Below are 26,471 nucleotides of genomic sequence, written 5' to 3'. Positions count from 1 at the left end.
AGATTGGTACTGTTTAAGGAAGCACCTCATTATGGCAAATTGTAAAGAGCAGGTAATCAGCAATTAATTTGTGAATTAAACCAAATACAACAGTGACAGCAGGATACATGATTATTGCTGCTGGACACCAGTGTGATTCAGAACAAACACATCTGTAGTCAGTGTTTCCAGCACGAGGAACTTTGGATCCGAATTGTGAAGCTGGAATTTGAACTTCAGACATTGTACCACTTTGAAAGGGGAAAGTTAGCTGGACACCTTGATTCAGAGGTGGGGTCACGCCAGGTGTTTTAAAATTGGTCTGTGAGCTGGGACAGGAGGGTGTGATTGCTGGTGAGGTGGGTATAAGGACACCAGCTTCATCTCCTGAAATTGTCCAACAGTTATGTGGTTCTTGCAAACTGTGCAGACAAAAGTGGGGGCTGCTGGGAGGATGAACAAACTGACCATGGCACCTTGGTGCAGGAGGACATTAAAGTGGGGGAGAAAATGGGAATGTAATTAATGATAGGGAACAGTATAATGAAGGGAATAGATACCCATCTGTTCAGCAGGGAACGAGATTCCCAAAGGATGCGTTGCACACCCCCCGCCATGTCAAGATTAAGGACATCTTCCTGAGGGTAGAGAAGAACTTACAGAGGGAAGGGAAGGATCTGTAGTTATCACCCACATGTGTACCAAAGACATTGGTAGGCTTAGAAATGAAAGATTTTAAACGGGAGGTAAATTAGAAAGCAGAATTCACAGTGTAATAATTTCTGGATTCCTATCTGAGCCACAGGCAGACTGGCATGGGGTAAATAAAGCCACAGAATTAAATATGTGCCTCAAAGGTTAGTATGGGTGCAATGGCTTTCAGCTCATGGGGAACTGGCAGTAGTTCTGGAGTAGAATGGAGCTGTTCTGATCAGATGGGCTTCATTTGAATTGTGCTGGGATCAGAGTCCTAGTGAATTGAATAAGCAGGGTTGCAGAGAGGGCTTTAATGTCATTAATTAGAGGGGTAGGGTTTGAGAGAAGGGAAATGTGTGCGTACAAATCAAACAGATCTGGCAGCAATACAGAGCAGCTATTTGGGTAATGATAGCCATAATGGGACTGGACGGGACAGAGTGTAGGCCCCCAGACAGTAGCTGTAAAGTGGTGCCAAGGACAAATCAGGAGATACTGAGAGCTGGAGGAAAGGCAGAACATTAATCCTGGTGACTTCAGTCTTCATGTAGGTTGGGACAGTCAGACTGGCAGAGGTAGGCATGAGAAAGAATGCCTGAAGTGTATTCAGGACAGTTTCTTGGAACAATACATTGTAGATTCAGCTAGGGATCACATTATGTTGAATCTGATTATGAGTATGATATTAGGGGGAATTCTACCAGTTGCAGTGATGGGGCTTAAACTCATGTCCTCATAACATTAACTTGGACCTCTGGATTACGAGCCCAGTAACATCACCACCTTTCTCCAGACTTCTATCTTGATTCCTGTCCTGCACCATGTCTCACCAGCCCTCCATGATGTGCAGGAGTACTGAATAGTATGTCCTACTGCCTTTCCAGATGGACGTTGGTGACAGAAAGGCAGGGAATTAGTTTGGATGGCCTTTGGATATTTATTGTGTAGGTGTGTTTTCTGAAGGAGGATGTTGATATGTGTGTGTGTGTGGGGGGGGGGGGGGGGGGGGTGGGGGGGGCGGTGGTTGGCGGTTGGCGGTTAGCCAATAGTTCAGCTGCCTAAGCCAGGGTGTGCCATCAGCGTGTGCACTCACTGAGCAGTTAGAGAACTTGCCTGTTTGCAGCAGGCTGACCTATAATACATAATGCAACATCAACCTGCCATTGAGAGTGGCTATAAAGGTCACCTCCCAAGACACGGACAATACTGTTTCTATTCTTTTAAATTGAAAGTAAACTGAATGTGAAGCTCCCTTGAAACTGCCCCAATCAAATACTCCTAGGATAGCGACAGCATGGGATTAGATACAGAGTAAAGATTTCCCTATTCTTTTAAACTGAAAATAAAGTTCCCTTGACACTGTTGCCATCAAATGATTTCAAGACAGGGACAATACTGGGTTAAATACAGAGTAAAGTACCCTCCACTCCTTTAAACTGAAAGTAAAGTGCTCTCTACTCTTTTAAAACAGGAAATGAAGTTCCCTCGACATCTCCATCGAATACTCCCAGGACATAGATGGCACAGGGTTAGATACAGAGTGTTCTGTCTACACTGTCCCTGTCAAACATTTCCAGGTCAGGTACAGCAATGGTTTAGATGCAAAGTAAAGGTCCCTGTACACCACCTCCATCAAACTCTCCCAGGATCGGTACAGTACAGGGTGAGATACATAGCAAAACTCACTCTGCACTGCCTCCATCAAAAGCTGAATGGTAGGTGTTGCACAAGGTAAGAAAGAGAATAAAGCTCCATCTAGTCTTTTGAACAGAAAGCAATGTTTCCATTTATTTTGATAAACTGAAAATAAAGTTTGCTGCACTGTCTCCATCAAACACTTCCAGAATAGGAACAGTGCTAGATTGGATATAGAGTAAATCTCACTTTACTCTTTTAAACTGAAAGTGAAATCTCCTTCAACAATATCTCCATGAAACATTCCCAGGACAGGGATAGCATAAGGTTAGATGCAGAATAAGATGCTGTGTATTCTTCTAAATAAAGAAGTAAAGCTCCTCGACATTTCCATTCAAACACTTTCAGGACCACAATAGCAGGGGTGTTAGATTTACAGTAAAGTTGTCTCTACTGTTTTAAACTGAAAGTAAACCTACTCAGCCTTTTTACATTGAAAGTAAATTTCCTTCTACTGTTTTGAACTAAAACTAAACTGAAAATAAAGTTCCCTTGACACTGTCCCTATCAAATACTCCCAGGACAGGGTTAGATACAGAGTAAAGCTTCCTCTATTCTTTTAAGCAGAAAGTAATGCGCTCTCTACGGTATTCCCATCAAAAACTTCAGGAACTGTTCAGCACGGTATTACATTAAGAGTAAAGCTACCTCTACTCTTTTAACATGGAAGTGTAGCTCCCCTATTGTTTTAAAGTGAAAGTAAAGCTCAACTCTACACTGTCCCCATCAAACATTCCCAGCTTGGACATTGGATATAGAGTAAAGCTGGCTCTACACTGTCCCAACCTGACAAGCTTCCCAATGCTGCATCAGTTGTTGCTTTGAACCAGTTCTGTGGTCTCTCTCTCTCTGAGAGATTAGGATGATTGGAATCATAGTCAGTGTTGATTGAGGCGATAGGATACTGATGAGGGCCCTGAATGGTGTGTGCTGGCTCTGTGCATGGAGCCACCTCTCACCACCAGCCCACAGTCATTTGTTTTGGAGTTCTATTATTGTACCTTTGTAGCCCGGCTCAGCCAGTCTGCATTAAGCTTCTTGTTGAATTTCTCGAGTTTCTGTTTGTTCCCAGCACGCATATGCACTGGAATGTCTGAACAGCCATCTGTATGAAGGGGCTCGAGCTCTGGATGTGGGTTCTGGAAGTGGCTACTTGACTGCCTGCATGGCCAAAATGGTGAGTGAAAGGTGCAGGGTCAACGGACACACCGAGGAAGTAGTTGGGACCTATTGGAATTGTGGCCTTTCTTACTGGGCTGAGAACCTGCAACCCGTAAAGGAGCAGCAGATACCTGGAAATGTCACCAACTGTAAGACACTAAGCACTTGGGTTTGGAAATATATGGCCATTCAAAGTCTTAGAGCTTGCTCTCGCACAGCAGTAAGGGTGTATCGGCGCTGGGACTGCAGTGGTTTCAAAGAAGGTGGATCCTGACCAATTGGGGATGGCAGCAAAATGCTAGCCCAGCCACATCCTGAGATCTGGTCGGCAACATGTGACATCGCATGGGTGCTATTCACACAAGTTGTAGGGATGGTGGGAGGGGGCATGGGGGAGCCATCGGATCTGTGTTTATTACTACACACCCCTACTGCTCTCCGTTTGTAGGTGGGAGCCACAGGGACAGTGGTTGGAATTGACCACATCCAGGAACTGGTGGAACAATCCATTCGCAATGTGCAGTCGGATAATGCCACATTGCTCAGCTCAGGCCGGCTCACTCTGATTGGTATGTGGGCAGGGGGATAGGAATGGGGGGATGTTGTGTCGTGGGTGGGTGTGCTCGCGATGAATGGGAAACAGGAGGGAAAAGGTGGAGAGAGAAAGTGGCCCATTGAGTCTGTACTGCCAAAAATATGCTGCGACCCTCACTAGTCCTATTTTCCCGCAGTAAAGGAAAGCTTTACTCTGTGTGGACCTCTAAGTCTACAGCCTTGAATGTTATGATGGTCCAAGTGCTCAGCCAAGTACTTTGTAAATGTTGTGAGGTTTCCCACCTCTACTATCCTCCCAGGTAGTGACGTCCAGACCCCTACCAGCCTCTGAATGAAAACATTGGAGCTTTATTCTCTTTCTTAACTTCCTACCTTTCTCATTAAAATTCTGCCCCCTTGTCATTGACTCTTCAACTAAGGGAAACAGTGCTTTCTATTCATTTATCGATGCCCCTCATAATCTTATACATCTCTATCAGGTCTCCCCTTAACTTTCCCTGCTCCAATGCAAACAATGCAATCTTATCCAGCCTCCCTTCATAGCTAAAGCAGTCCAGGATACCTCCTGGTGAATCTCCTTTGCATCCAATCTAGTGCAGACACATCCTTCTCATAGTGTCGTGATCAGAAATGCACACAGTATTCCAGCCATGGCCTAGCCAAAGTTCTGTACAGATCCAGTATGACCTCCCTGCTCTGCTTAGTCTGTGCCATGGCTGATAAAGGTATGCCATCCTCACCCCCTGATTAATCTGCCTTCACGGATTTGTGGACAAGTGCCTTAAGATCCCTCCGTTCCTCTGAGCTTATGAGTGTCATGCCATTCACTGAGTACTCCGTTGTCTTGTTCCGTCTTCCAAAGTGCATCATCTCAAAGTAACCAGGGCTAAATCCCATTTGCCACTGATTTACCCAACTGACTATAATCTGCTTATATCCACCTGTAATCTATGATCTTGCACCTCACTGGCCAACCTTTATGACAGCCGCAAACCTGCTTAGCATTCTTGCACTTCCTTATGTTCATCATTTATGAATATGACAAGCAATAAGGGATCCAGCACCTATCTCTGTGGTACATGACTGCGGACTGGGCTCCAGTCACACAAACGGCCTTCTACCACCACTCTCTGCCTCCTGTCACCCCAATTTTTAGATCTAAATGAGGGGAAGGGTGGAGTGATTGGGGGGAGGTCATGTTGGGAGGTCTCACTTGTGGGGTAATAGTGGTACATGCAGCAGGAGTGTGGAATGGCCAAGGAGTAGGGATGTTCCCCAGCTCAGAGACGAGGTCCGATCAGAGGTGGGGGAGGCATTGCTGCCGCGAATCCAGTCCAGAGCAAAGCCAGGAGCAGGTCCCGACACTGTCTCACTCACAAACCTTCTCTTGCAGCGGGAGATGGCCGCCGCGGTTACCCCGAAGGAGCGCCTTATGATGCCATTCACGTGGGTGCAGCTGCAGCTGTAGTTCCTCAGAACGTAAGCGAGTCTCTGTTTCTAGAATCTTCTAAATCCTGATTCAGAGATCCTCACTGTCTGTTAGCAAGGAGAATTTCAACTGCATCAAGCTCAGAGCCCCTTGTTCACAAAGTGTTCATACTCCATAGAGAATTCACTCAAGGCATAGAAGAGAAGTGGAGCTGTAACTGTTACATTCTCTGCAGTAATTCCTGTGCTGAAAGCATCATAGCATCGTTGCTTTTATTGCGATATTAGCCATTGTTTAGTCAGGGGCACCCGTTGTCTAAGGAAGACAGAATTTTTTTGCATTTAACTTCAATTGTCACAGTGCCTTGACCATCAAAATCAAAGCTGACATTGTAGTGTGGTACTGAAGGGGTGCCGCACTGTCGGAAGGTCAGTGCTGAGGCAGTGCTGCACTGTCGGAGGGTCAGTGCTGAGGCAGTGCTGCACTGTCGGAAGGAGTGCCGCACTGTTGGAGGGTCAGCGCTGAGGGGGTGCCTCACTGTCGGAGGGTCAGCGCTGAGGGGGTGCCGCTCTGTCGGAGGGCCAGCGCTGAGGGGGTGCCGCACTGTCGGAGGGCCAGCGCTGAGGGGGTGCCGCACTGTCGGAGGGTCAGGTCGTGGTGACTTTGATGCCCAACACGCGGAGGACCTTGGTGGTATTGCTATTGAACAGGAGCCTAATCTACTTGAATTCCTCCTGAACAATCTATCTGGCTTAGTTCAGGTTGTGCCTTGTTTGTTCCACCTTCACCTTGCCAACAACTTGCCAGCCTATTGTATGGCACTGTTCTTATAACAGACAGGACAGTTTCCAACCCGATCTCAGCAAAGCTGCTGTGTGCCATCAGCACTTGCAGGAAGCAAATTACTGTTATCTGTAGTCCTATGGGTTGACTCTTGTACAGTGCTCAGTGCCATTTGGGACTCCTCAGATGTTAAAACAGCTTGTATTCAGCGAGTTCAGCAAGGACTGGGTAATATCCACGTCAGGGCTAATCAGTGGCCAATTTGTACCTCACGTGTGCCTGGCAATGATAATCAACAAGAATTGAGTCTACTTTTGCCAGGTGCAGCTCTAACAACATTCAGAAATCTTGACAGCATCAGGATATAAAACTTGACGAATGGGCACCATGTTATTAGACTCCTGTCTGGGGGATCTCAGTGCGTAAGTTGCTTGCTGCATTTCCTACATTGGTGATCCTACAGTGGCACATGATTGACTGTGGACAGTCTGGAGTACTGAAGACTCAGTATAAATAAGAGACAATATTTCCTGATGCAGAGCATCATCAGAGACTCTGTACCTGTTCTGACTGTCCTTCAGTCTGTCCGACTCTGTGACTCTACCTGTTTTGTCTGTCCTTCAGTCTGTCTGGCTTTGTGACCCTGTTCCCGTTCTGTCTGTCCCTCAGTCTGTCTGTCTGTGTGACCCTTTTCCTGTTTTGTCTGTTCCTCAGTCTGTCTGTCTGTGTGACCCTGTACCCGTTGTGACAGTCGCTCAGTCTGTCTTTCTGTTTGACCCTGTACCCATTCTGTCTGTCCCTCAGTTTGTCTGGCTCTATGACCCTGTTCCTGTTTTATCTGTCCCTCAGTTGCTGGATCAGCTGAAGCCTGGTGGCCGTATGGTCGTTTCAGTTGGTGTAAGCGGGGGGAGTCAGTCATTACAGCAGTTTGACAAAACGTTAGATGGAACCATTGTCCGCACCACACTGATGGGAGTGATATACGTGCCCCTGACGGATCGGGAGAAGCAGCTAAGAGGGTACGTGTGCATGCGTGAGGGCAGGTCATACAGTGGGAGGATGGGTTTGGAGAAGTGGGAGGGGCCTATTGTCTCACATCTTCTGGAACTGACCCATATTGTTAACACTGGTCCCAGATCCCACACGGAACTTTCCCTGAATGCCACTTGTCTGTAACCTTGCTGGTTCAGACCCCGGTTTGCCTGGAGGTAAGAGCTGGCCGTGTGCAGTCGTCAGCTCTGCCACAGGCCATGAGCTGGGAACAGGGCAACTTCAAACAGGGGGAAGAGAGGCTCATTAGGGAATATTTATAGAATCCTTACAGTGTGGAAATAGGCCCTTCGGCCCAACAAGTCCACACCAACCCTTAAGCATCCCATCAAGACCCATCCCCCTATAACCCAACTAATTGACACATCTCTGAACTCTGTGGGCAATTTAGCATGGCCAATCCACCTAACCTGCACATCTTTGGACTGTGGGAGGAAACCCACGCAGGTACAGGGAGAATGTGCAAACTCCACACAGACAGTCGTCCGAGGGTGAAATTGAACCCAGGTCTCTGGCGCCGTGAGGCAGCAGTGCTAACCATTGAGCCAAGGGTGAGAGGGTAATTACTACATGTGGGTCAAGAAGTTGTATTTAGTTTTTGGGATAAGAGTGTGGGGGGAAGGCAATGAGAGGGGTGATTACTGTGTGGGGGATGCAAGAGGGATAATGTGTGTTTGGGGGAATTAGGAGGAGGGTAATAAGTGTGTGTGTGTGTGTGTGTGTTTAGGACCCGTTTGATGATACTGTGCCTGTCATGTTACAGGCATGACCTGTGAAGGAATGAGGCAGAGTCTCGCCAATACCCCCTGGAGGACCTGATTCTGTACGGCTGACGAAGATTGTGTTTTGACCTCAGTATCACTCTCACTTGATGGAAATCAGTGCTATGCCTTAGATTTGGATGGTGGGGTTACTCTTGGATATCAGTGAACTGGTTTGAACGTGGGTGGTCAGTACTATTGACATGATTGTAGAACGGCCCACAGTGTGTCTCTGTGGTGTAGATGGAATCCACAATAAAACATCTGCTTGGCTCACAACAATCTGAGCATTTCCTGTAGCAGCAGCTATTTTCCCCCTTCCTCCTCATCTCTGTGACACTGCCACCTCCCCGTCCCACATCCCGGCACCACCCACACCCTCCATTTCCCTCCCGTGCTGAAAGGGATGAACTCCTTCTGGGAATTGCCAGTCTGCCCAAGACACCTTGGGGGATGGCATCCAATTGCACATTCTGTGTCTGAAAGCAGGAACCCATTGACAACTGTCTGATGTTGGAGCCGGTGTAGGACTGAGTTCAGGCTTCATGGGTAAAGTGTGAAGGGGAAGTTACAGCCTCCCACTCATTAAGGGCTAAAGCTCTCCTCAGTGAGCAGGCAGGGCTTTTTCAAAAAATTGTTCATTGGAGCTGAATTGCCCATCCCAAGTTGACTTTGAAGGGACTGGTGAGCTGTTTTTTTGGGCTGCAGGTAGATCTATAACGTTCCTTAGGGAGGGATTTCCAGGATTTTGACAGTGACAGTAAAAGAACGGTGATATATTTCCAAGTCTGGATGGTGAGTGGCTTGGAGGGGAACTTGCAGGGGGTGATGGTGTTCCCGTCTATCTGCTGCCCTTGTCCTTCGAGATGGAAGTGGTCGTGGGTTTGGAATGTGCTGTTGAAGGAGCCTTGGTGAGGCACACTGTGCCATAGCACACTCTGCTGCAACGGAGTGTGTGATGTAACTACATTAGTGTCAGAGTTAATGGAGGTGAAAGCCAGAATACCAGACGGTCCATGCAAATTTCAATTTTATTGTGCTTTTTAAAATTTTAGAATATGAATAATAGCAAGAGAATGACTTTGTCAGATTACAAAGGGAAAGTTTCACTATTTGAAACATAGACTGAGGCAGCTGAGCTTGGGAGGGCCAGAGGTTGCAGTATTGTTTGTAGATTGTCACAGAAATTCCACTGCCTATTGTCTCGTCTCCCCAAGCCTCATTAAGACCGATGCAGGGGCACCTTCTTTCCTTCTGGCACATCCTCCCAGATGTGGTGCATTAGCTGTTTAACCTCACAGTTGCCTCAGCCGGTGGAGTTGTTCTCCATCTGAGAAAACAATTAATAGCATCAGCTGGGGAATGAAGCTCTCATCTTTGAGCTTGGGGCTCAGCTAACAAATTCACTTCCCTCATTTCTGTTTGGAAAAGATTTGGCAGTGAAGGTCATTGCCAGTGTGACATTGTAAGATGAACATAATCCAGAGACAGAACAAGCCCCAGCCACAGGACGTGAATTGACAGCAAAATTAACTAATAGCATTGACAAAAACAGCGTAATTAAATTGCCCAACTTTTAACTTACTGATTTGGATCAGATGGATTTGAAGTATCTGTCCAAATTTTTACTTTTGTCTCACTTTCAGTGCTAGAATAAAATGGTTGGGAAAGATGGCAGCCTTCTGCACTATTAGACTGTTCAAAGCTCAGTTTGGGAACAGGTTGACAGATCAGGTACATACACGTCTGCAGACATGCAGGACACAAGTAATGAAAAGAGTGAGCAGGAATAAAAGTTTTGGAGTGGAAACCTTACCTAGTGTGGTACCACAGAGATCAGTGTTGAGGCCTGCCCTTTTTTACAGTTGATGACAATGACTTTGATAAGGAGATTGACTTCAGTCAATCCAGGCTTATTGCAGATGTAATTATGATGGGAAAGTAAGCAGCGAAGAGATAACCAAGGGATAGGGACAGGCAATATGATTGGTCAGAGGTGTGGTCAATGAAGTGGGGCGAATGGATCCATTCTGTAAGGAAGACGTTAATGTTCGTGTGCACAAAACACAAAAGTAACGTGCTGGCCGAGTAAGTAACTGGGATGTTGGCCTTTAAATCAGTCAAAGTAGAAGAGAAATCAAATCTCACTAGTGTGTTTTGGAGGTTTGGTGTATGCAGTTAAGATTCACTAGAATGATTCCTGAACTGCCCTAGGCCTGGTTGAGTACCATAGGCCTGTATTTCTGCAAGGTGATTGAAACAGCCAGAATTCTTAAGGTGATTAAGTGGATAGAAGGTGGGGTATGTAGAACCAGAAGGTACAGTCTCAGAATAAAGTCTCTGCCACCTCTGACTGAAATAAAGAGGGATTCACTCAGAGGAATGTGTGATGAGGCATTCAGTGGGTAGGACACAGGGAACTGAGAGGTGGAATCAAGGAATCAGCTTTGCCCTTAGAGACTGGAGTAGATGAGTCAACCATTCACTGTGTTCTAGAGTGATGTTTCTGGGAATAAACACACACAAACACCTGTGAAGCTCAGTTCCGTTCACTTTCTGATGAAATATGTTACAGTCAGAGGGCAAGGCTAAGGCAGGTTCAAGTTACTTCTTCACAAAAAACTTCTTGAAAACTTTCTTTTTCTTGCTGCTATCCATGTCTGCGTCCAGTGTGTAGTGCCATGTTGGCATTGTGAAGTTGATGGTTGGCCCTGTCCTCTCCGGTTCCCAGGTCCTGCGTCGGTTTTCACTCTCCTGCCGATTGCTGGAGAGGCCAGACTGCCTTCTCTCCAAAAGCAGTTCGGGAGTACTGCCCAGGGTCTGTATGTTACCTGACAGGCACAAAACTTGACACATTAGGAAAACTGGTCTCCCTTATTTACAGCTATAAGTAACCCCAAGCTCAGTGAACAGTGACCCTCTCAGGAGATGGTGTTGGGCATGACATTGAGTTCCCTCTTTCGTTGTAGTTATGACTCACTGCTTGTGGCTTGCTTACTGCACTATCAGTGTATTCCTGAACACTACACAGTCAGGTGACGGCACTCCTGGGCTTCTTGTAATCTGCTGTACATTTTCCACAGCCTTGAGCACCAGGTACTGATGACTGATTGCAGTTAAAAACCCCTCCATGTGATTCATGCTCTGTGGGATATGCGAGACTGCACCAGGACCATCCTTTGCACTCTAGTGGATCAAAGCTCCTGCGCCTGGGTAGTTGGACTGTGATTCAGAAGGAGTTAATGTGGTTCCTGAGGTGCTAACCGAGCAGGAAAAGGTTGCGATATGGGGCACAGTGCTGGTGTAACTGCAGCCTGGAGATTCATGGAGTGACGGCAGCACTAACCTGCACTCAGGGCGTGATTCATTCGTTCCCCACCTTCTGGATACAGGTGAATGTTATAATAAGTGTGAGGAGGTTTTGGTGGAGGAGGTGAGCATGGCTGTGTCTCCCCTGTTGACTTACTCGCAGCACCAGAATCTGCAAAACGTACAAAGACATGTCACATCAGTGGTTGTAGGAGCAGAGAACATGGTACTATCACTGCACTGTCTGCAGTGTGCAATCCATCTCTGACTGGACTGCCACATCAACCCATTCCAAGTGCGTATTGTAGATGCTGGGGTACCTCTTGTCCTGTTAGTTCCCAGCAAGGAGTCACTTTCTCCAATTTTTCCGTTGCCCCTCTGATCTCTGTGCAGACAGATTCGATGAGTTGTTTTGTTTCACTCTGAAAGATGGTGTCCTCCTAAAAAACACAGGGAGATGATGTCACCTTCTGGGTTCATTTCACAACCTACGTTATCCCCATCAAACACTCCAAGGATAGGGACACGGTGGGGCAATTAGATACCAAGCAAAGCTCCTTGTACATGGGCCTGCATCAAATACTCTGCTAAACTGTAAATAAACCTTTTTTGTTGAAAATGAGAAATAAATAGAAAGTAAAATCCCTGTGACACTGTCCGAGTCAAACACTCCCAGGACAGGGACAATATGGAGTTTGCAGAGTAAAGCTTCCTGTACACGGTCTCCATCAAACACTCGCAAGACACCAGTGGAAGAATTTGTTCTGGTCTGGGCCTTAGTTCTCCACTGAAAATCTTAAACAAATATATTAAACAATGATGCTCAGGACAGAAGTGACTGTGGAAGATTTCATTTGTTTTGCTTTTATTTGAAATATCTCTTGTCCAAAATAAGACTTTACTTCATGATGAAATGTAATGGATGACAATTGCTCAGAAACCAGTTCGCGTAGAAGGGATTTGCTGAGCACCCACTGATGATCAGAGGCAGGGATGGGAGTGGTTGGCAACAGGCCTCTTGAATCTGGACATTGAGATTTATAACAGGAATAGTTGGCACAAATTTTCAGAAAAAATGTGGCAACAGGCGTTTAGAATTTACAGACAGAAGTGTCTGCTGACGCAAGCTCATGACCGATATGTAGAAGAATGTTATCACTCATTAAAACGACTGAGTTCTGTTATAAATATCGTAGAACCATTCCCAGGAACAATACTGTGAAGAATCTTACATGAAATGACAATGAGTGAAACTCAGTGACCATAAACAGCAATGTCCAAACAAACAGGCGATCAGTTGCACATTCCAAAATGTGTGTGTCTCCTGTTCTCCTTAACAGGATACCCACTATAATGCAGAGCATTCTTCCAGCTCTGACAGACTCTAAGCATTAACTCTGCTTTCTCTCCACAAATGCTAGCAGACCTGCTGAGTTTCACCAGCAATTTCTGTTTTTGTTGCACTCTCCCAGTCCTTATTTTGAAGCACTGAGTTCTGTTCTTTACTCCCTTTCCCTCAAGGGTTCATCATACCTGGGAAGTAAATCCTTGTTGCTTCCAGGTTTCTCCTTCTTTGTAGGGCTTCCAGCCGTGAGCTGGGATTTGGTTGCGAATGGGTCCCTTCAGAGAAAGGAACAGTGTTAATGTGAGATCCCAGGTGACCCAGTCAGTCAAAGGACGATCATTTGGTGCAGTGTTTTCTCTTGTCATCAGCAGTTGGGCTTGGAGGGTTAACGTGGGGTTCAGAATATAGGAGTAGAGAGGAAAGACTAAGAGGATAAAAAGGAACAAACTGTGCTCAAGGACAACAGCTCAGAGAGCAGAAAACCAAGGTGGATCTAGAGGGAGCAGGTAGTGAGAGAGAAAGGAAACCAGGGGAAAGAAGCAGAGAGAAGGGGGAAATGGGGAAGAAGCACACAGATTTCACCACATTGATGAATTATCAGATGTTACCCTCCTGTGTGGTTTTGAACTTGACTTTCTCTACCTTTGAGCCTGAACAATAAGCAGAAACTCCAGAGTATTTAAAGATCATCAGACTGTACCACCTGAATGTGGTGGGGTCTCCAGTCAGGAGGCTAACAGTTGACCTCAATGATTCTGGCAAGATGTAAACAGCATGATTTTTCTGCATGATAGTTAACATGCTCACATTTACCTGCGCATACATTATGTACATACGTGTGTGTGTTAGCCATGGGAAATACAAGGTGGGCGGTGGGTCTGTGAATGATGCTGTTTGGAGGGTCAGTTGTGGACTTTTTGGGCCGAAGGGCCTGTTTCTACAGGATTCTGTGAAAAGGGTTATCTATTTACCTGGAGTGTTGTGGAGACTGCAAAGGAGATGTATTGACGGATGACAAGTTCATTTCATCAGAACCTGGAAAACAGCACAGAAGAGTCAATATTCACCTGCAGCAACCTGAGATTTGTAACATTAAATCACACAAAACAGAAATTAGGAGGAGTAGGCCATTCAGCCCTTTAAACCTTGCTGCTGTTCAATCTGATCATAGTTGATCATCCTGCTCAGTCCCCCGTTTCTGCTGTCTCCCCAAACCTTTGATCCCTTTAGCCCTAAGAACCAGATGTAATTTCTTCCTTAAAAACATTCAATGTTTCAGCCTCAACCACTTTCTGTGCTAGCAAATTGCACAGACTCTGCTCGCTGGGTGAAGACATTCCTCCTCAGCTCAGTCTCAAATGACCTACCCTGTATTCTTAAACTGCTTCTGAACTCTTTGGTCATTGGGAATAACCTTCCTGCAACTAACTTGTCTCGTCCTGATTTTATAGGTTTCTATGAGATCCAACCTCCCCATCCCAGCTCATTTTTCTAAACTCCAGCAAATATAATTGGAACTGAACCAGTCTCTCAACACGCATTGATTGCTAGAATGACAGGTTCAGTCTGGTAAACCTCTGTTGCACTCTTTCCTTAGTTGGAACTGCACACAATACCCCAGGTGTGGTCTCATAAGGTCCTGTATAATTACAACTGAACAGCTCTGCTCCAGTACTCAATCCTCTCACCATGAAGGCCAACACACCCTTTGCCTTCTGCTGCACCTGTATGCTTAACTTCAGCTACTGATGTACGAGAACACGCAGGTCTTGTCGCACCTCCCCCTTTCCCCAATCTAATGACATTCAAATAATAATCTGCCTGCCCATTTTTGCTACCAGTCAATAACCTCACGTTTATCCAAACTATATTTATCTGCCACACATCGTTCACGCACAGGAGACAGCGACTTCTCCTGTCTCTGTCCATCTGCAAGAATTGGGGCAGATCAAATCAGGCCAATTACTGTCCCATAAGCACCAGTAAAATGATAGAATAGAGTGTTAGCAGCGCTATCAAGTCACATTTAGCATTAACCTGCTCCCTGGCATTCTGTTGAGGCCTGCTGGGGCCTAAAACAGAATTGGTCCAAGATGGATGTAAAAGCTGAACTCCAGATGTGAGTTGGAACCAGGCTCACCATTTGTAACTAAGGGCTGCGTCTGAGGATCACAACAAGGACACATTTAGCTTCGAGGAGCTAGTGGGAACTGGGGCAAGATCTCCACTGGCTGGAGACATACCTGGCACATAGGAAGACAGTTGTGGTTGTTGGAGGTCAGTTATTGTAGCTGCAGGACATCACTACAGGAATTCCTCAGGGGACTGTCTTTGGCCCAACCCATTTCAGCTGCTTCATCAATGACCTTCCCTCCAGATTAAGGTCAGAAGTGGGGATGCTCCCGATGATTGCCCCATTTGCAACTCCTCAGATACTGAGGCAGTCCATACCTGCAATGGGCAGGTCATTGGCAAGTAACATTTAATATTGCATAAGAGCTAGGCAATGACCATCTAGAAGAATAGAGCATCTGACCATCATCCCCTGACAGTCAATGATGTTACTTTTGCCATCAACATCTGGGATGGGGGGGGTTGCTTTTACTATTGACCAGCGACTGAACTGGTCCAGCCATGTAAATACAGTGGCTATAAGACCAGATCAGACCCTAAGAATTGTGGGTCAAGGTGATGGCTCACTGACAAGGGGAATGAGAGGTGGGCAAAAAATTCTAGCCTCATCACTGACACCTGTCATAAAAAGGGAAATTATCCTTGTCCCTTCTCTATCACAGGCCAGTCCATGAAGAAGTCTAGAGTCGTGTGGTCTTGACCTAGTGATCTCAGAGGCACCTGAGGTGAAGACCAGACAGTAATTTTCAGGAGGCCCAAGGTATGAAGAGGAGGTTGGCTCTGTCCTGTCTGGTTAGGCATTTCCTGCTATAAGAATCTCCTCTGCACCCATGACAGTGGTCACAGGCCTTCGCACTCTTGTAGATTCTGTCAGGTTAGTTTCACTGTATTACAGCAGGTAAATAGTCACAAGGAGTTGTTTGCTTATGCCAAAAAAGTGAGGCCCATGCAGCTCCTTTAATGCAGTAACAGATCCCAAGGCAGAAGCAGATACCAAGTCCTATGATCCCAGGGCAGTGACTTTGGTCAAAGAGCTAGGTTTTAAGAAGCACATTATTGGAGAAAAGTGAAAGACGTTAGTTGACAGCAGACTCGCACCTCCACAGTTACCGGCATTGTTTCTGATCTTCTGAATCCACTCGTCCCTCAGGCTACCCAATGGAGCAGAGAAAACATACTCGTTTCCGTCACTCAGCCTAAATGAAGAAAGACACTGCATTCAGGGTCACGACTGCGTCCCACAATAAACACCGAGGATTAGGCATACTGCAGGTACACAACCCACTGTGTGCTCTCTCTCTCACATACACCCTCAAACATACACCCTTGCTCACACATTCTCTGTGACACACATACGGACTCTCTCTCTCTCTCACACACACACACACACACACACACAGACACTCTCTCTCTCTCACACACACACACGATGTAACATTTTGGCTTCCCTGACGTTACGTACTGTAAATGGAACGTGTGTGTCTTGTCCATGGAGTCTGCAGCTTCCTCACAATGAACATCACTGAACACAAGCTTTGGACAGCAAGGAGAATCCTACAGACAGAGGGGGGAACACACAAACCTTAGGCAGAGTCCGCTTGAAGAGAACATGGCAAGATCTAGACCCTAGAACTGTGGAGTTTAAAGGAAACTGGACATCCCAGTTTCTTAAAGGGGCAGAACGCCACTCAAAGTTAGTAAATAATTGAACTGTTGCAATTATATAGTGCCTCTTAAAACTATCAGACATTTCCCAGAGCTGTGTGCAGCCATGGAAATATCACACACACTGACACTCATTGGGGTACAGACTCCCACACACACACGCCGATTTTGGGGATAGTTTCACACATAGGCATACTTTTACCTGTGCTATGGTTTCAGTGCACATCAAACTGAGAAAATCTGATTGCTTCAACAAATAAATGTCAATTAAATTCATGCACTGGCAGAGGATTTCATCTTTGATTTAGAACCAAGTTCATATGCAGAGGAAGCTTTATTCATTTGCTTGCAAGTGTTTGATCAGGACCATATAGATGAAGCTTTACTGTGCGTGAAACCCCATGCTGTCCCTGTCCTGGAAGTGTTTTGTAGGGGACAGTGCAGAGAGAGAGATTTACACTTTGTTTTCTCTGTACTGTCCCTGTCTTGGGAGGTTTTGATGCAATGGTGTAGAAAGAGATTTACTCTGTATTTAACCCTGCCCTGGGATTGTTTAATGGAGACAGTATAGAGGAGGCTTTACTTTCAGTTTAAAAAGAGTAGAGAGAGATTTACTCTGCATCATCCCTGTCCTGTACTTGATCAGAAAGTTATTGTAGGACAATGAATTCTATTCTTCAGCATCCCCAATTTCTCAGTTTGACAAACCTCACTCTCATCCCATCTGTCTGCAGTGTTATCTGCTGAATAGGGCATTTAATTCTCTTCTGAGGTTCGATTAACTCTGGGAGTACAATTAGTTTTGATTTGTCAAAATCTCCTGGCTTAGAAATTCCTCGATTCTCTGATGTGGGTTCCACAAGGTGACAACTCACCGTCAAGCTATCGCTCTCATTCTCGAAGAAACAGAGGGCTTGCTCCTTCAGAGTTACAAAATAGGTGGCCCAGTTTTCAGAGTCGACCTAAAAATGAAATTAATGTTTGGAGTGAAAAAGATGAAATTTGAGCTTACGTTGTATTTTCTTACATTTTAAAATGAGCTTCAGGGACAGGCCCTTTTGAAGTGTTATGGACCAAAATGCCAAGCAAGATGTCGCAGTCAGCAATCTGATACCAACAAACAAACAAGGAAGAACAGCAGACCCATGCAGCCTGCTTCCTCATTCAATAAGATCATGGCCAGATCTGATTTTAGCCTCAAATCTGCATTCCTATATCTCCACCTTTCATCCCCTTTGTCATCAAGAATCTACCTACCTCTGCCTTCAAAATATTTAAAGATTCTGCATCCCCTCTGCCTTTGAGGAATGATATTCCAAAGGCACTCAACTCTCAGAAAAAAATTTTTTTCCTCATTTCTGTTTTAAATGGGTGCCCTTTAGTTTTAAACAATGGCCCCCATTTCTAGATTCTCCCACAAGAGGAAACATCTTTTCTGCATCCACCTGGTCAAGTCCCCTCAGGAGCTTCTTTGTTTCAATTCAGTCACTTCAGACTTTTTCCAAACTCCAGAGGATACGGAGCCAGCCCGCCAGCCTATCCTCACAATACAATTTGTTAATTACAGATATTAGTCCAACATATAAGCCTCCTTCTGTAAATACAGTGACTAGTACTGTACACAGTACCCCAGAAGTGGTCTCACCAATGCCCTATATAAATGAAGCGTAACCTCCATACCCTTAATTCAATTCCCCTCACAAAAAAAAATAACATTTTGAGTTTTCCTGATTATGTGTTGTACCTGTGATTCATTAACCAGGATGCTGAGATCTCTCTGTATCTCTGTGCTCTGTAACCTTTCACCTTTTAGATAACATGCTTTTTGATTCTTTCTGCCAATAACCTACTTTCCCATACTGTACTCTATTTGCCAGGTCTTTACCCACTCACAACCTGTCCGTATATCTTTGTAGGTTCCTACATCTTTTCCACAATTCAGTTTCGCTCTATCTTTGTGTCATCAGTAAATTTAGCTGCCATACCTCCCACTCCTTTATCCAAATCTCTTACAGAAATTGTAAAGAGTAGAGGCCCCAGCATCGGCCCTGTGGCACACCACTTGTGACATCATGCCAACCTTAAAAATTACTTCTACTCTGTTGCAGTTAGTGGGAATCTTCTATCCACAAAATGTTATTTTCTGCAGTAACCTTTGAATGTGGCGCCTACCAAACATCATCTGGAAATCGAAGCACACTACATCCACTGGTTTCTCTTTATCTACAGCACAAGTTATTTAGAGTCATAGAGCATGGAAATAGACCCTACGGTCCAACTTGTCCATGCTGACCAATTAGCCTAAACTAAACAAGTCCCATTTGCCAGCATTTGGCCCGTATCTCATAAGCTCCTCCTATTCATATACCCATCTGGATGCCTGTTAAATGTTGTAATTGTACCCACCTTTACCACTTCCTCTGGCAGGCCATTCCATACATGCACCACCCACTGCATGAAAAAAGGTACTCTTTAGATCCCGTTTAAATCTTTCCCCACTCACCTTAAACCTATGCCTTCTAGCTTTGGACTGTCCCACCTTATCTATTATCCCCATGACTTACAAACCTCTATAAGGTCTCCCCTCAGCCTCTGACGCTCCAGGGAAAATATCCCCAGCCTGTTCAGCCTCTCCTGTACCTCAAACCCTCCAACCCCGGCAGCATCCCTGTAAACCTTTTCTGGACCCTTTCAAGTTTCACAACATCCTTCCTATAGCAGGGAGAGCAGAACTGAACTATTTCAAAGAATGCAAACAAATTAGTTAAATTTGACTTCCTTTTCACAAAACCATACTGTATCTGCTTGATTACCTCGAACTTATCTAAGTGATCTGTTTATATAACATCTTTAGTAATAGCTTCTAACAATTTTCCAGTGAAAGGCATTAATCTAACTGGCCTGCTGTTTCCCACTTTCCCACTGCCTCCCCCTTTTATTTAATAAATGAGTCACATTAGCTATTCTCTAACCTTAAGGAACCTTCCCAAATCCAGTAAGTTTTGGAAAATTGGAACCGATACATCGATTATTTCAAACAATAACAGAAGTTGCTGGAGAAACTCGGCAGGCAGCTGGAGAGACAGAAACAGAGTTAACGTTTCAGTCCAGAGACCCTATCATCAGAACTGTGTCAGAGACTCCCAGGTTTCACAGGCTGCTGCTTTTAAGACTCTGGGATGAATAGCCATTAATTATTAGATAATGACACGTAATCATGTTTTTCAAGGTTAGTCGAGGGATAGATATTAGCTGGGACCCTTCAGGTGACCGGACCCAAAATGTTAACACTGAATGTTTTTCTTCACAGATGCTGCCAGGACCTGCTGAGCTTTTCCAGCAACTTCTGTTCTTCCCTCCAATTCTTTGAATAGTGCCACTGGATTCTTTACAGGCAAATGGGAGAGATCTTGGCAATTTACCCTCCAAGCCCAAGGGCGGCCCCTTTGGGTCAGTCCTGAGAGAAAAGGAAAGGGCCTACACACTTATCGTCAAAAAAAAATGGCTAGAAAGAAAAGTTGTGGAACGTGTTTGCAATCGGTGCCTTGGCTTAATATCTCGTTCACAAGCCCATCATTCCCTCTGTCCTGCACTGGACTGTCCGACTATCTGCTGGAGTCTTCGAGGGAGAAGTTGAACCCACAATCTTCTGACTCCCAGGTGGGACTGCTGCTCAATGACTGACCAGGGAAAAGGAATGCATTGTGGGACATTGGTTCCTGACTCTGTGACCTGTTGTTACACTTCATACAAGGTGGTGTCAGGTCAATCAACTCAACCTTCTGTCTCCGACACAGCTAGCGAGGTCCACTCTCCCCTCTCATCCAGAGCCCACAACACCCTGTTGGGCTGCAGTTCCAACAGGGAATGACTGTGGTGCTGTGACAATCATGCAGGACTGTCAGCTACCCAAAATTAATTAAACGTCTCGTTGCCCTCTCAGCTTCACTGTCACTCAGATTGATTGTTGCACCTTGCTCCGATTTCTGCCAGCAAGCTCCTGTCAGGAGCAGGACCTCTGCTCAAAACTGCCAAGTGTCAAACTCAGCGGTTACCCTCAGGCCCAGGAGGACTGTCAAAATGATGCAGAAAATGTCATGCTGCTTTCAGATCTCTAAGAGGCAGCATGACCGTGCAGCTGGCTGTGCCTATCTGCTGCGTTGAGTTTTCGAAAACAGTACTCCCTCTCTATCCTCCCTCCTGCCAGTTCCTACCTTAATCCCTCCAGGCTGCGATTTGTGCATTCGTTCGAGTGTACCTCCCATCGTCTGGTATCCTACAGAAACCTGACAAAGGAAAGAATCTCTGGTTATATAGCATCTTTCATGACTGATGCCCAAAAATGGTTTATGTGCATATTAAGTATTTTGGAAATGGGTGTTGGAAATGCTCTATGAAGTGACATGATGATCATTGGTTTGACCGATGTTGGTCGAGGAAGTAATATTGGTCCTGACAATCGTGTCAACTCCTGCCATTCTTTTTCAATGAAGTGTCTTTTACATCCAGCTCAGAGGGCCAGTGGGTCCCTTAGTTTAACATATCATGTGAAATATGGTCCCTCTGAGATTGCAGCACTCCCTCTGTACCCACTAGAGTGTCGCCCTTGATTGCTACACTTAAGTCATGGGATGCGTTTTGAAAATTCCGACTGAATGATTTATCCAAGGGAGAGCCCCCCCATTAGTGGTCCCTGTATTACAATTATACCATATACAGGCTAATCCCAGACACTGCACATTACAGGATTGGAACTAGTAGCAACAGTGCAGGCAGGGGAAAATGGCAGCACAGTCTCTGGTCTGCTTCACAGACAATGACATACTATTACAATGCATTAAGTGTTTTGTAGGCAGATGCACAATCTATTTACTTGAAGCTAGAGTCTACCATTTGGTGGTGTCGAACGATGCAGGAATGCTTTCTGGAAGCCTTTATCTGCTCTTTGACAGCAACAGGGGTCAATGAGAGTCTTGTCTGACAGTAACAGACAGTAAACCAACGTACCAAATGGACCCAACAACCTCAAATTACAAACAAAACTTCATTGAGAGTCAGAGATGTACAGCGTGGAAACAGACACTTCAGTTCAACTCATCCATGCCAAACAGATATCCTAAATTAATCTAGTCTCAATTGCTAGCATTTGGCCCATGTCCCTCAAAACCCTTCCTATTCAAGGACTCGTCTCTTACATGTTGTAATTGTACCAGCATCCACCTCTTGCAAGGCTTCCTTTCACATAAATCAGAACCAATGTAAATGAAACACACAATAACAGACAAGTGATGCTTCTAATTAAAAGAACAAATTCCACTTTAAATAGTCAATACAGCAAAGATACAGCTTACAAAACCAGACCAATTCACCCCACATATACAACTGCAGAATTCAATATGCTGTTCTCTCTTGGAGCTGGGTAACTTGCACCCTTGAGCTTTTACAGGTATGATTGCCATCAGTAATTCTATGAACCCTCTGCCCTGAGCCATGACAGTCCTGAGAGTGTACCTTCGCAGAGTTCCTTTTCAACCAAGTTGATGTTTTGGCCACTTCTGAGAAAACATCCACCTCTTTAATGCTTCCGAGCTATTTATGCAACTCTCCAGGTTTTAGACTTTACTGCTGTCTCACCCAGTGCCTTCAAGAACTCACCTCTCAATCCACCAAACAAAAAAGGATCTCATCCTCAGAATAATTTGCTTCTTATCATTCAAAGTCCTTATGATCTTCTTTCCTATCTCTGTCTGTATTCTCATTGTGTCTGCAACTGTGTAGTGACCGCCTTGCCCCAGCTCACCTGCTTGTAGCTATCCTTTGTGCCTGCCAGCTACAGAGTTTCTGGTCTGAACTTCCTCCCTATATTTTCCACTAGCAGCTCAATGGTCTCCAGGCCACATGGACCAGTCTTTATTATACAAGAAAGTTACAACTGATCTCTTTATACTTAATGCAAACTCTTACAAGTTCCTTTCAAACATTATCACGAATTCCGCAGACACTTTAAAGAAATTATTCAATATACTCTCTACGATTGTCAGTTTAACATCTCATCTGGAAAATGATGGTGGATTTGTTGCTTTCAGACTGAGTGGAGCCACACGTAAACATCGAAGGGGTTTATCTTCAAGGGCAGGCCACATAGTATCCTTCTCATCTCATTACATTTCTGTGTACGTGGGAATGACAAACCCCTTTACAGGGATGCGGGCAAAGGATTTCTATGCCCACTGGGATCTTCCAGGAGGCAACATCCATGTGTCACATTGAAAAGGCAACCAGTTAGTGCTTCACTTTCTGCAACCCTTGACCATCTATCGGTTTTCTCTCACCAATCCCCCCATTACCCCCTGGAGATGTCAGAGACCACGGTTTAGCAATGAGCTTCTCCCAGGAGGTAATTGAAGCTGATTTCTCTGTGAATGCCAACAACTGGCCATCCTGACTGAGCACAGAAGGCTGTGGAGGTCACTGCCCACGTGCGGTTCAAAAGCCACGAGAGGACGAATAGTCTGCAGTGCCCTGCCAGGGTACACACCACTGACAGCACACCGAGAGTGTAAGGTTACCACTGCACAGGGCCGTCACACACAACAGGCGTCTCCATCAGAGGGGCCACTACAGGTCAGCAGCCCCTTCACCATCAGCTCCCTGATCTTCCAACGTTGTGAGGAGAATGTGTGGAAAGTGAGAGCTTTTTAAGCAGAGGCTCCCAATGGGACAAAAAAGGTGGCTCTGAGTTGCTGCCCCAGTCAGGTCTGCTGGCCTCAGCATGTCTGGCTACCGGTCTTGGCTTTTAGCCTGGTTGCGCTTCACCTCCAACATGCTAAGCGTTTAATGACAAGCCAGACTTCATGTGGCTAGGACTTCTCATGAGCTGATCAACATGGAGAGGCTTCACTCCTAACACTGCATGTGTATGCATTAGGAATCACCTTGGTTATGAAGGAGCAGAGTAACTGAAGAAAGTTACACCCACTGGACCTGGGAGGGTGAAGTCTACCCTGCAAGGTGCCTACATGCCTCACGAGTTTGTGAACACGTGTGTTTTCTGGGGTCGGCATGGTGGCTCAGTGGTTAGCACTGCTACCTCACAGCGCCAGGGACCCGGGTTCGATTCCACCCTCGGTGACTGTCTGTGTGGAGTTTGCACATTCTCCCCGTGACTGCGTGGGTTTCCTCTGGGTGCTCCAGTTTCCTCCCACAGTCCAAAGATGTGCGGGCTAGGTGAGACGGCCATGCTAAATTGCCTGTAGTCTCCAGGGTGTGTAAGTTATGGGATTAGGCATGGGATATGCAGGGTTACAAGCATAGGGTGGGATGATCTTTGGAGGTCAGTGTGGACTTGTGGGGCCGAATGTCCTATTTCCACACTGTGGGGAATTCTATAATTGTTCACAGTGGGTGGGGGTGTTAATGAATATTCAGGGCACATTTATGAATCCCAACTGAAAATTTCTGGGAACTTAATGCTCACATTTTAACCCACTGTCAGAATATGGATTTCTTGCCTCCTGCCTGATTATGTTCCCTGACCCATCCCATGGGAGGCTAGGGGAGTTCTACGTGGCATTTCTGTCTGAATTAACCAATTGTGCCTCAGAACCCATAGTATAGAAAGTAACATAGAAAATAGGAGCAGGTGTAGGCCATTCGGCCCTTCGAGCCTGCTCCACCATTCAGATGCAAACCTGGTGCCAAATGAGCCACATCGGAAGCAAAATAACAGAGAGGTGTGGATAGGTCAGGGGTAGAAGGATAGATTGGAAATGATAAGGGGGACAAATAATGGCGAGGACTAATAAAAGAAAGACAGAAATATGGAGAGAGAGGGAGAGGCAGCAGGGGCAGGGAGTGGCAACGTCTCAAAGAGCTAATGCCAAACATCGCATTGACTTGCAATGTCAGAGCAATGCTTCAGTTATCTCCGTTCCTACCTTTTCACCCGATGTTGCTGTGATCGATGGCTGAGCACTCAGTTGAGTCCCAGTGAGTGATAACAGCTGTGTCCCCGGGCCCCTGTCTCTCCACGGGTCCGGTCGCAGGGTCCACAGTCAAAGCTGTTGCTCGTTCCGGGCAAAGCTCTCCCTGGGAAGAGCCGTCAGAGGTTGGAAGCCTTTGGGCTGTAGCTGCCTCGGTGCTGGTGCCAACGCGAGCCAGCGAGGTCGGATCTTGCACCTCACTGGACGGAAGCCGGGGGAGCAATTTGGGTGGCAGTGAGACACCGGCTCTGGTTGGATTCGAAGCTCTCACATCTGGACGCCCTGCTTGGAGACTGAAGGACTTTGGTGACAGAGGCGGCTGGACGAGGGGCCATCTCCTGTCCTCTCCAGTACCCGGACCCATCTGGAGAGAAGAACAGGTCAGACGTTGAGGGGGTCTTTGGAGCTGGGCTAACAATTGTCTCTCTTGTCCAGGACTTGGGGGACCTCCCGAGGTCGGAATCACGTTTTCCAATGATCTTCAATGGCGTTGGCTTCTTATCCGATCCCTTTCTCTTCAGCGACGGGACACGGGCCACTTTGCGCTCTTTCTCCTTTACACTCGCCTCTGTTCGGAACTCTTCTGCCCAAAACCGAGCAAATAAAGAGTCTGAAATTACACAGTCCTACCTGTTGCACACAATAAGACTAAGCCTCGTCTCGCTGTACGTTCAGTGCACCTGGGAGGCTGAGATACACAGGTTTCGATCGAAGCTACGCTGCGCGCCCGGCCTTTACCGTTTTCTCCAGTTGGCTGATCTTCTCATCCTGAGCTGCGAGCATCTTCTCAAAGTCCTCGTGCCGCTTGATCAGGTCTTCCACTTCGTTGACAGAATCCTGAGAGGGGACGTGAGAAAGTCAGCGCTGAAGGGCGACGGGACAGCTGGAGGCGCAGGTCAATTGTAAACTTCCACTTACAGTCCCCTTCCCAACCACTGAATAGGATTTATTGGGGATGAAACAGTCCCTGATCCCTGGTCTTCCCCACATTTGAACAATTAGACTGTCAAATGTCATTTTAAAGACCCCGCTTACGCTAATCTACATCCCTCTCTTTGGTGGAGAAAAGTGTTCTGCAATGTTCAATCTTTCCTGAGAGTTGTAACCTGTCAGTTCCAACATGATGCTTACGGTGAGGGGCCTGGCCTGGCCTGGCTCAGCTCAGTTTCACTGGTTTTTATGTCATCACCTGAATCAGAGTAGCTTGCAATGTTGGCCAAAGGAATGTACACACACCAAGGTAACTGCCTCTCAACTCCAATTCCCTCTAGTCGCCTGCTTACAGTCTCCTGTCACAATCCAGAGCATCAGCAACAGCCAGCAAGAACAGGCCTGGAGATCGATCTTACACCGTAGTTGTTGCTTGTCACTAGTCCCTCCTTGGAGCTCAGCCACGCAGCCAGCAGCTCGAGTTGTCTGAGCTGGGTCTCCTTCCACAGCTCCTTCTCCTTTTCCCACTTCTTCACAAGCTCATCCATATTGTCGGACAACTCATTCAACTTCTCATCAACCTGTTCAGAGGGAAAATGGACAGCATATCAGGGAGGGGTGTGTGTGTGTGCGCGCCAGTGTGCAGTGTATGTGTGTGTGTCAGAGTGAGTGTGCGTGCGTGTCAGTGTGTGTGTCAGAGTGAGTGTGCGTGCGTGTCAGAGTGCGTGTGAGTGTGCATGCATCAGTGTGTGTCAGTGCGTGCGTGCGCGTGTCGGTGTGTGAGCATGCATCAGTGTGTGTCAGTGCATGTGTATCAGTGTACATGTGTGTGTGCGCGCATGTGTGTGTGTGTCAGTGTGTGCGAGAGAGTGAGAGTGTACGCATGCGTGTGTATTTGTGTGTGCGCATGTATATGTTTGTATGTGCACGTGAGTGTACATATATGTTTGTATGTCTGTGTACGCATGTGTGTATATGCGTGCATGTATACGCGATCG

At 46.2% G+C, this 26,471-nt stretch overlaps 3 protein-coding genes across 4 annotated transcripts in view; 1 reads left to right on the top strand and 2 right to left on the bottom strand.

The window, feature by feature from the left end:
- Positions 1 to 8,391, top strand: part of LOC125455385 (protein-L-isoaspartate(D-aspartate) O-methyltransferase-like) — a 32,771-nt gene extending 24,380 nt beyond the window's left edge. Inside the window, exons 4-8 of the mRNA XM_059649391.1 lie at positions 3,443 to 3,547; positions 3,980 to 4,100; positions 5,480 to 5,565; positions 7,148 to 7,317; positions 8,112 to 8,391. Of these exons, the coding sequence (XP_059505374.1) occupies positions 3,443 to 3,547; positions 3,980 to 4,100; positions 5,480 to 5,565; positions 7,148 to 7,317; positions 8,112 to 8,124 (495 nt within the window). The 3' untranslated portion in view covers positions 8,125 to 8,391. The remainder of the gene's footprint in view (positions 1 to 3,442; positions 3,548 to 3,979; positions 4,101 to 5,479; positions 5,566 to 7,147; positions 7,318 to 8,111) is intronic.
- A 737-nt stretch (positions 8,392 to 9,128) lies between these two features.
- Positions 9,129 to 26,057, bottom strand: LOC132210076 (spectrin beta chain, non-erythrocytic 1-like). Its single transcript, XM_059649392.1, has 10 exons — positions 24,499 to 26,057; positions 20,776 to 20,847; positions 17,437 to 17,523; positions 16,359 to 16,450; positions 15,995 to 16,092; positions 13,735 to 13,798; positions 12,952 to 13,038; positions 11,739 to 11,858; positions 11,456 to 11,590; positions 9,129 to 10,940 (listed from the first exon to the last, which is right to left on the bottom strand). The coding sequence occupies exons 2-8, from the start codon at positions 20,824 to 20,826 to the stop codon at positions 11,768 to 11,770; spliced, it is 570 nt and encodes a 189-aa protein (XP_059505375.1). The 5' UTR covers positions 20,827 to 20,847; positions 24,499 to 26,057; the 3' UTR covers positions 9,129 to 10,940; positions 11,456 to 11,590; positions 11,739 to 11,767.
- Positions 24,503 to 26,471, bottom strand: part of LOC132210075 (spectrin beta chain, non-erythrocytic 5-like) — a 217,074-nt gene continuing 215,105 nt past the window's right edge. Inside the window, exon 7 of one of the 2 annotated variants that reach the window (XM_059649389.1) lies at positions 24,503 to 26,054. The gene's annotated coding sequence lies outside the window, so the exon portion shown is untranslated. The remainder of the gene's footprint in view (positions 26,055 to 26,471) is intronic. The other variant, XM_059649390.1, reaches the window with a different exon arrangement.

This window comes from Stegostoma tigrinum, chromosome 10 (assembly GCF_030684315.1).
Source record: "Stegostoma tigrinum isolate sSteTig4 chromosome 10, sSteTig4.hap1, whole genome shotgun sequence".
Classification (NCBI taxonomy): Eukaryota; Metazoa; Chordata; class Chondrichthyes; order Orectolobiformes; family Stegostomatidae; genus Stegostoma; species Stegostoma tigrinum.
The sequence above is the reverse complement of the archived record's forward strand: the minus strand, read 5'-3'. Positions and strand labels throughout refer to the sequence as shown.

Excerpts from the sequence above, each read along its gene's own strand:
- LOC132210076 (XM_059649392.1), bottom strand. The coding sequence starts at position 20,826 with ATGGGAGGTACACTCGAACGAATGCACAAATCGCAGCCTGGAGGGATT. Across the intron at positions 16,093-16,358 it reads ACACACACGTTCCATTTACA|GCTGAGTGACGGAAACGAGT; the intron begins GTACGTAACGTC and ends TTCTTCATTTAG. Across the intron at positions 13,799-15,994 it reads CAATGCCGGTAACTGTGGAG|GTTCTGATGAAATGAACTTG; the intron begins GTGCGAGTCTGC and ends GCTGTTTTCCAG.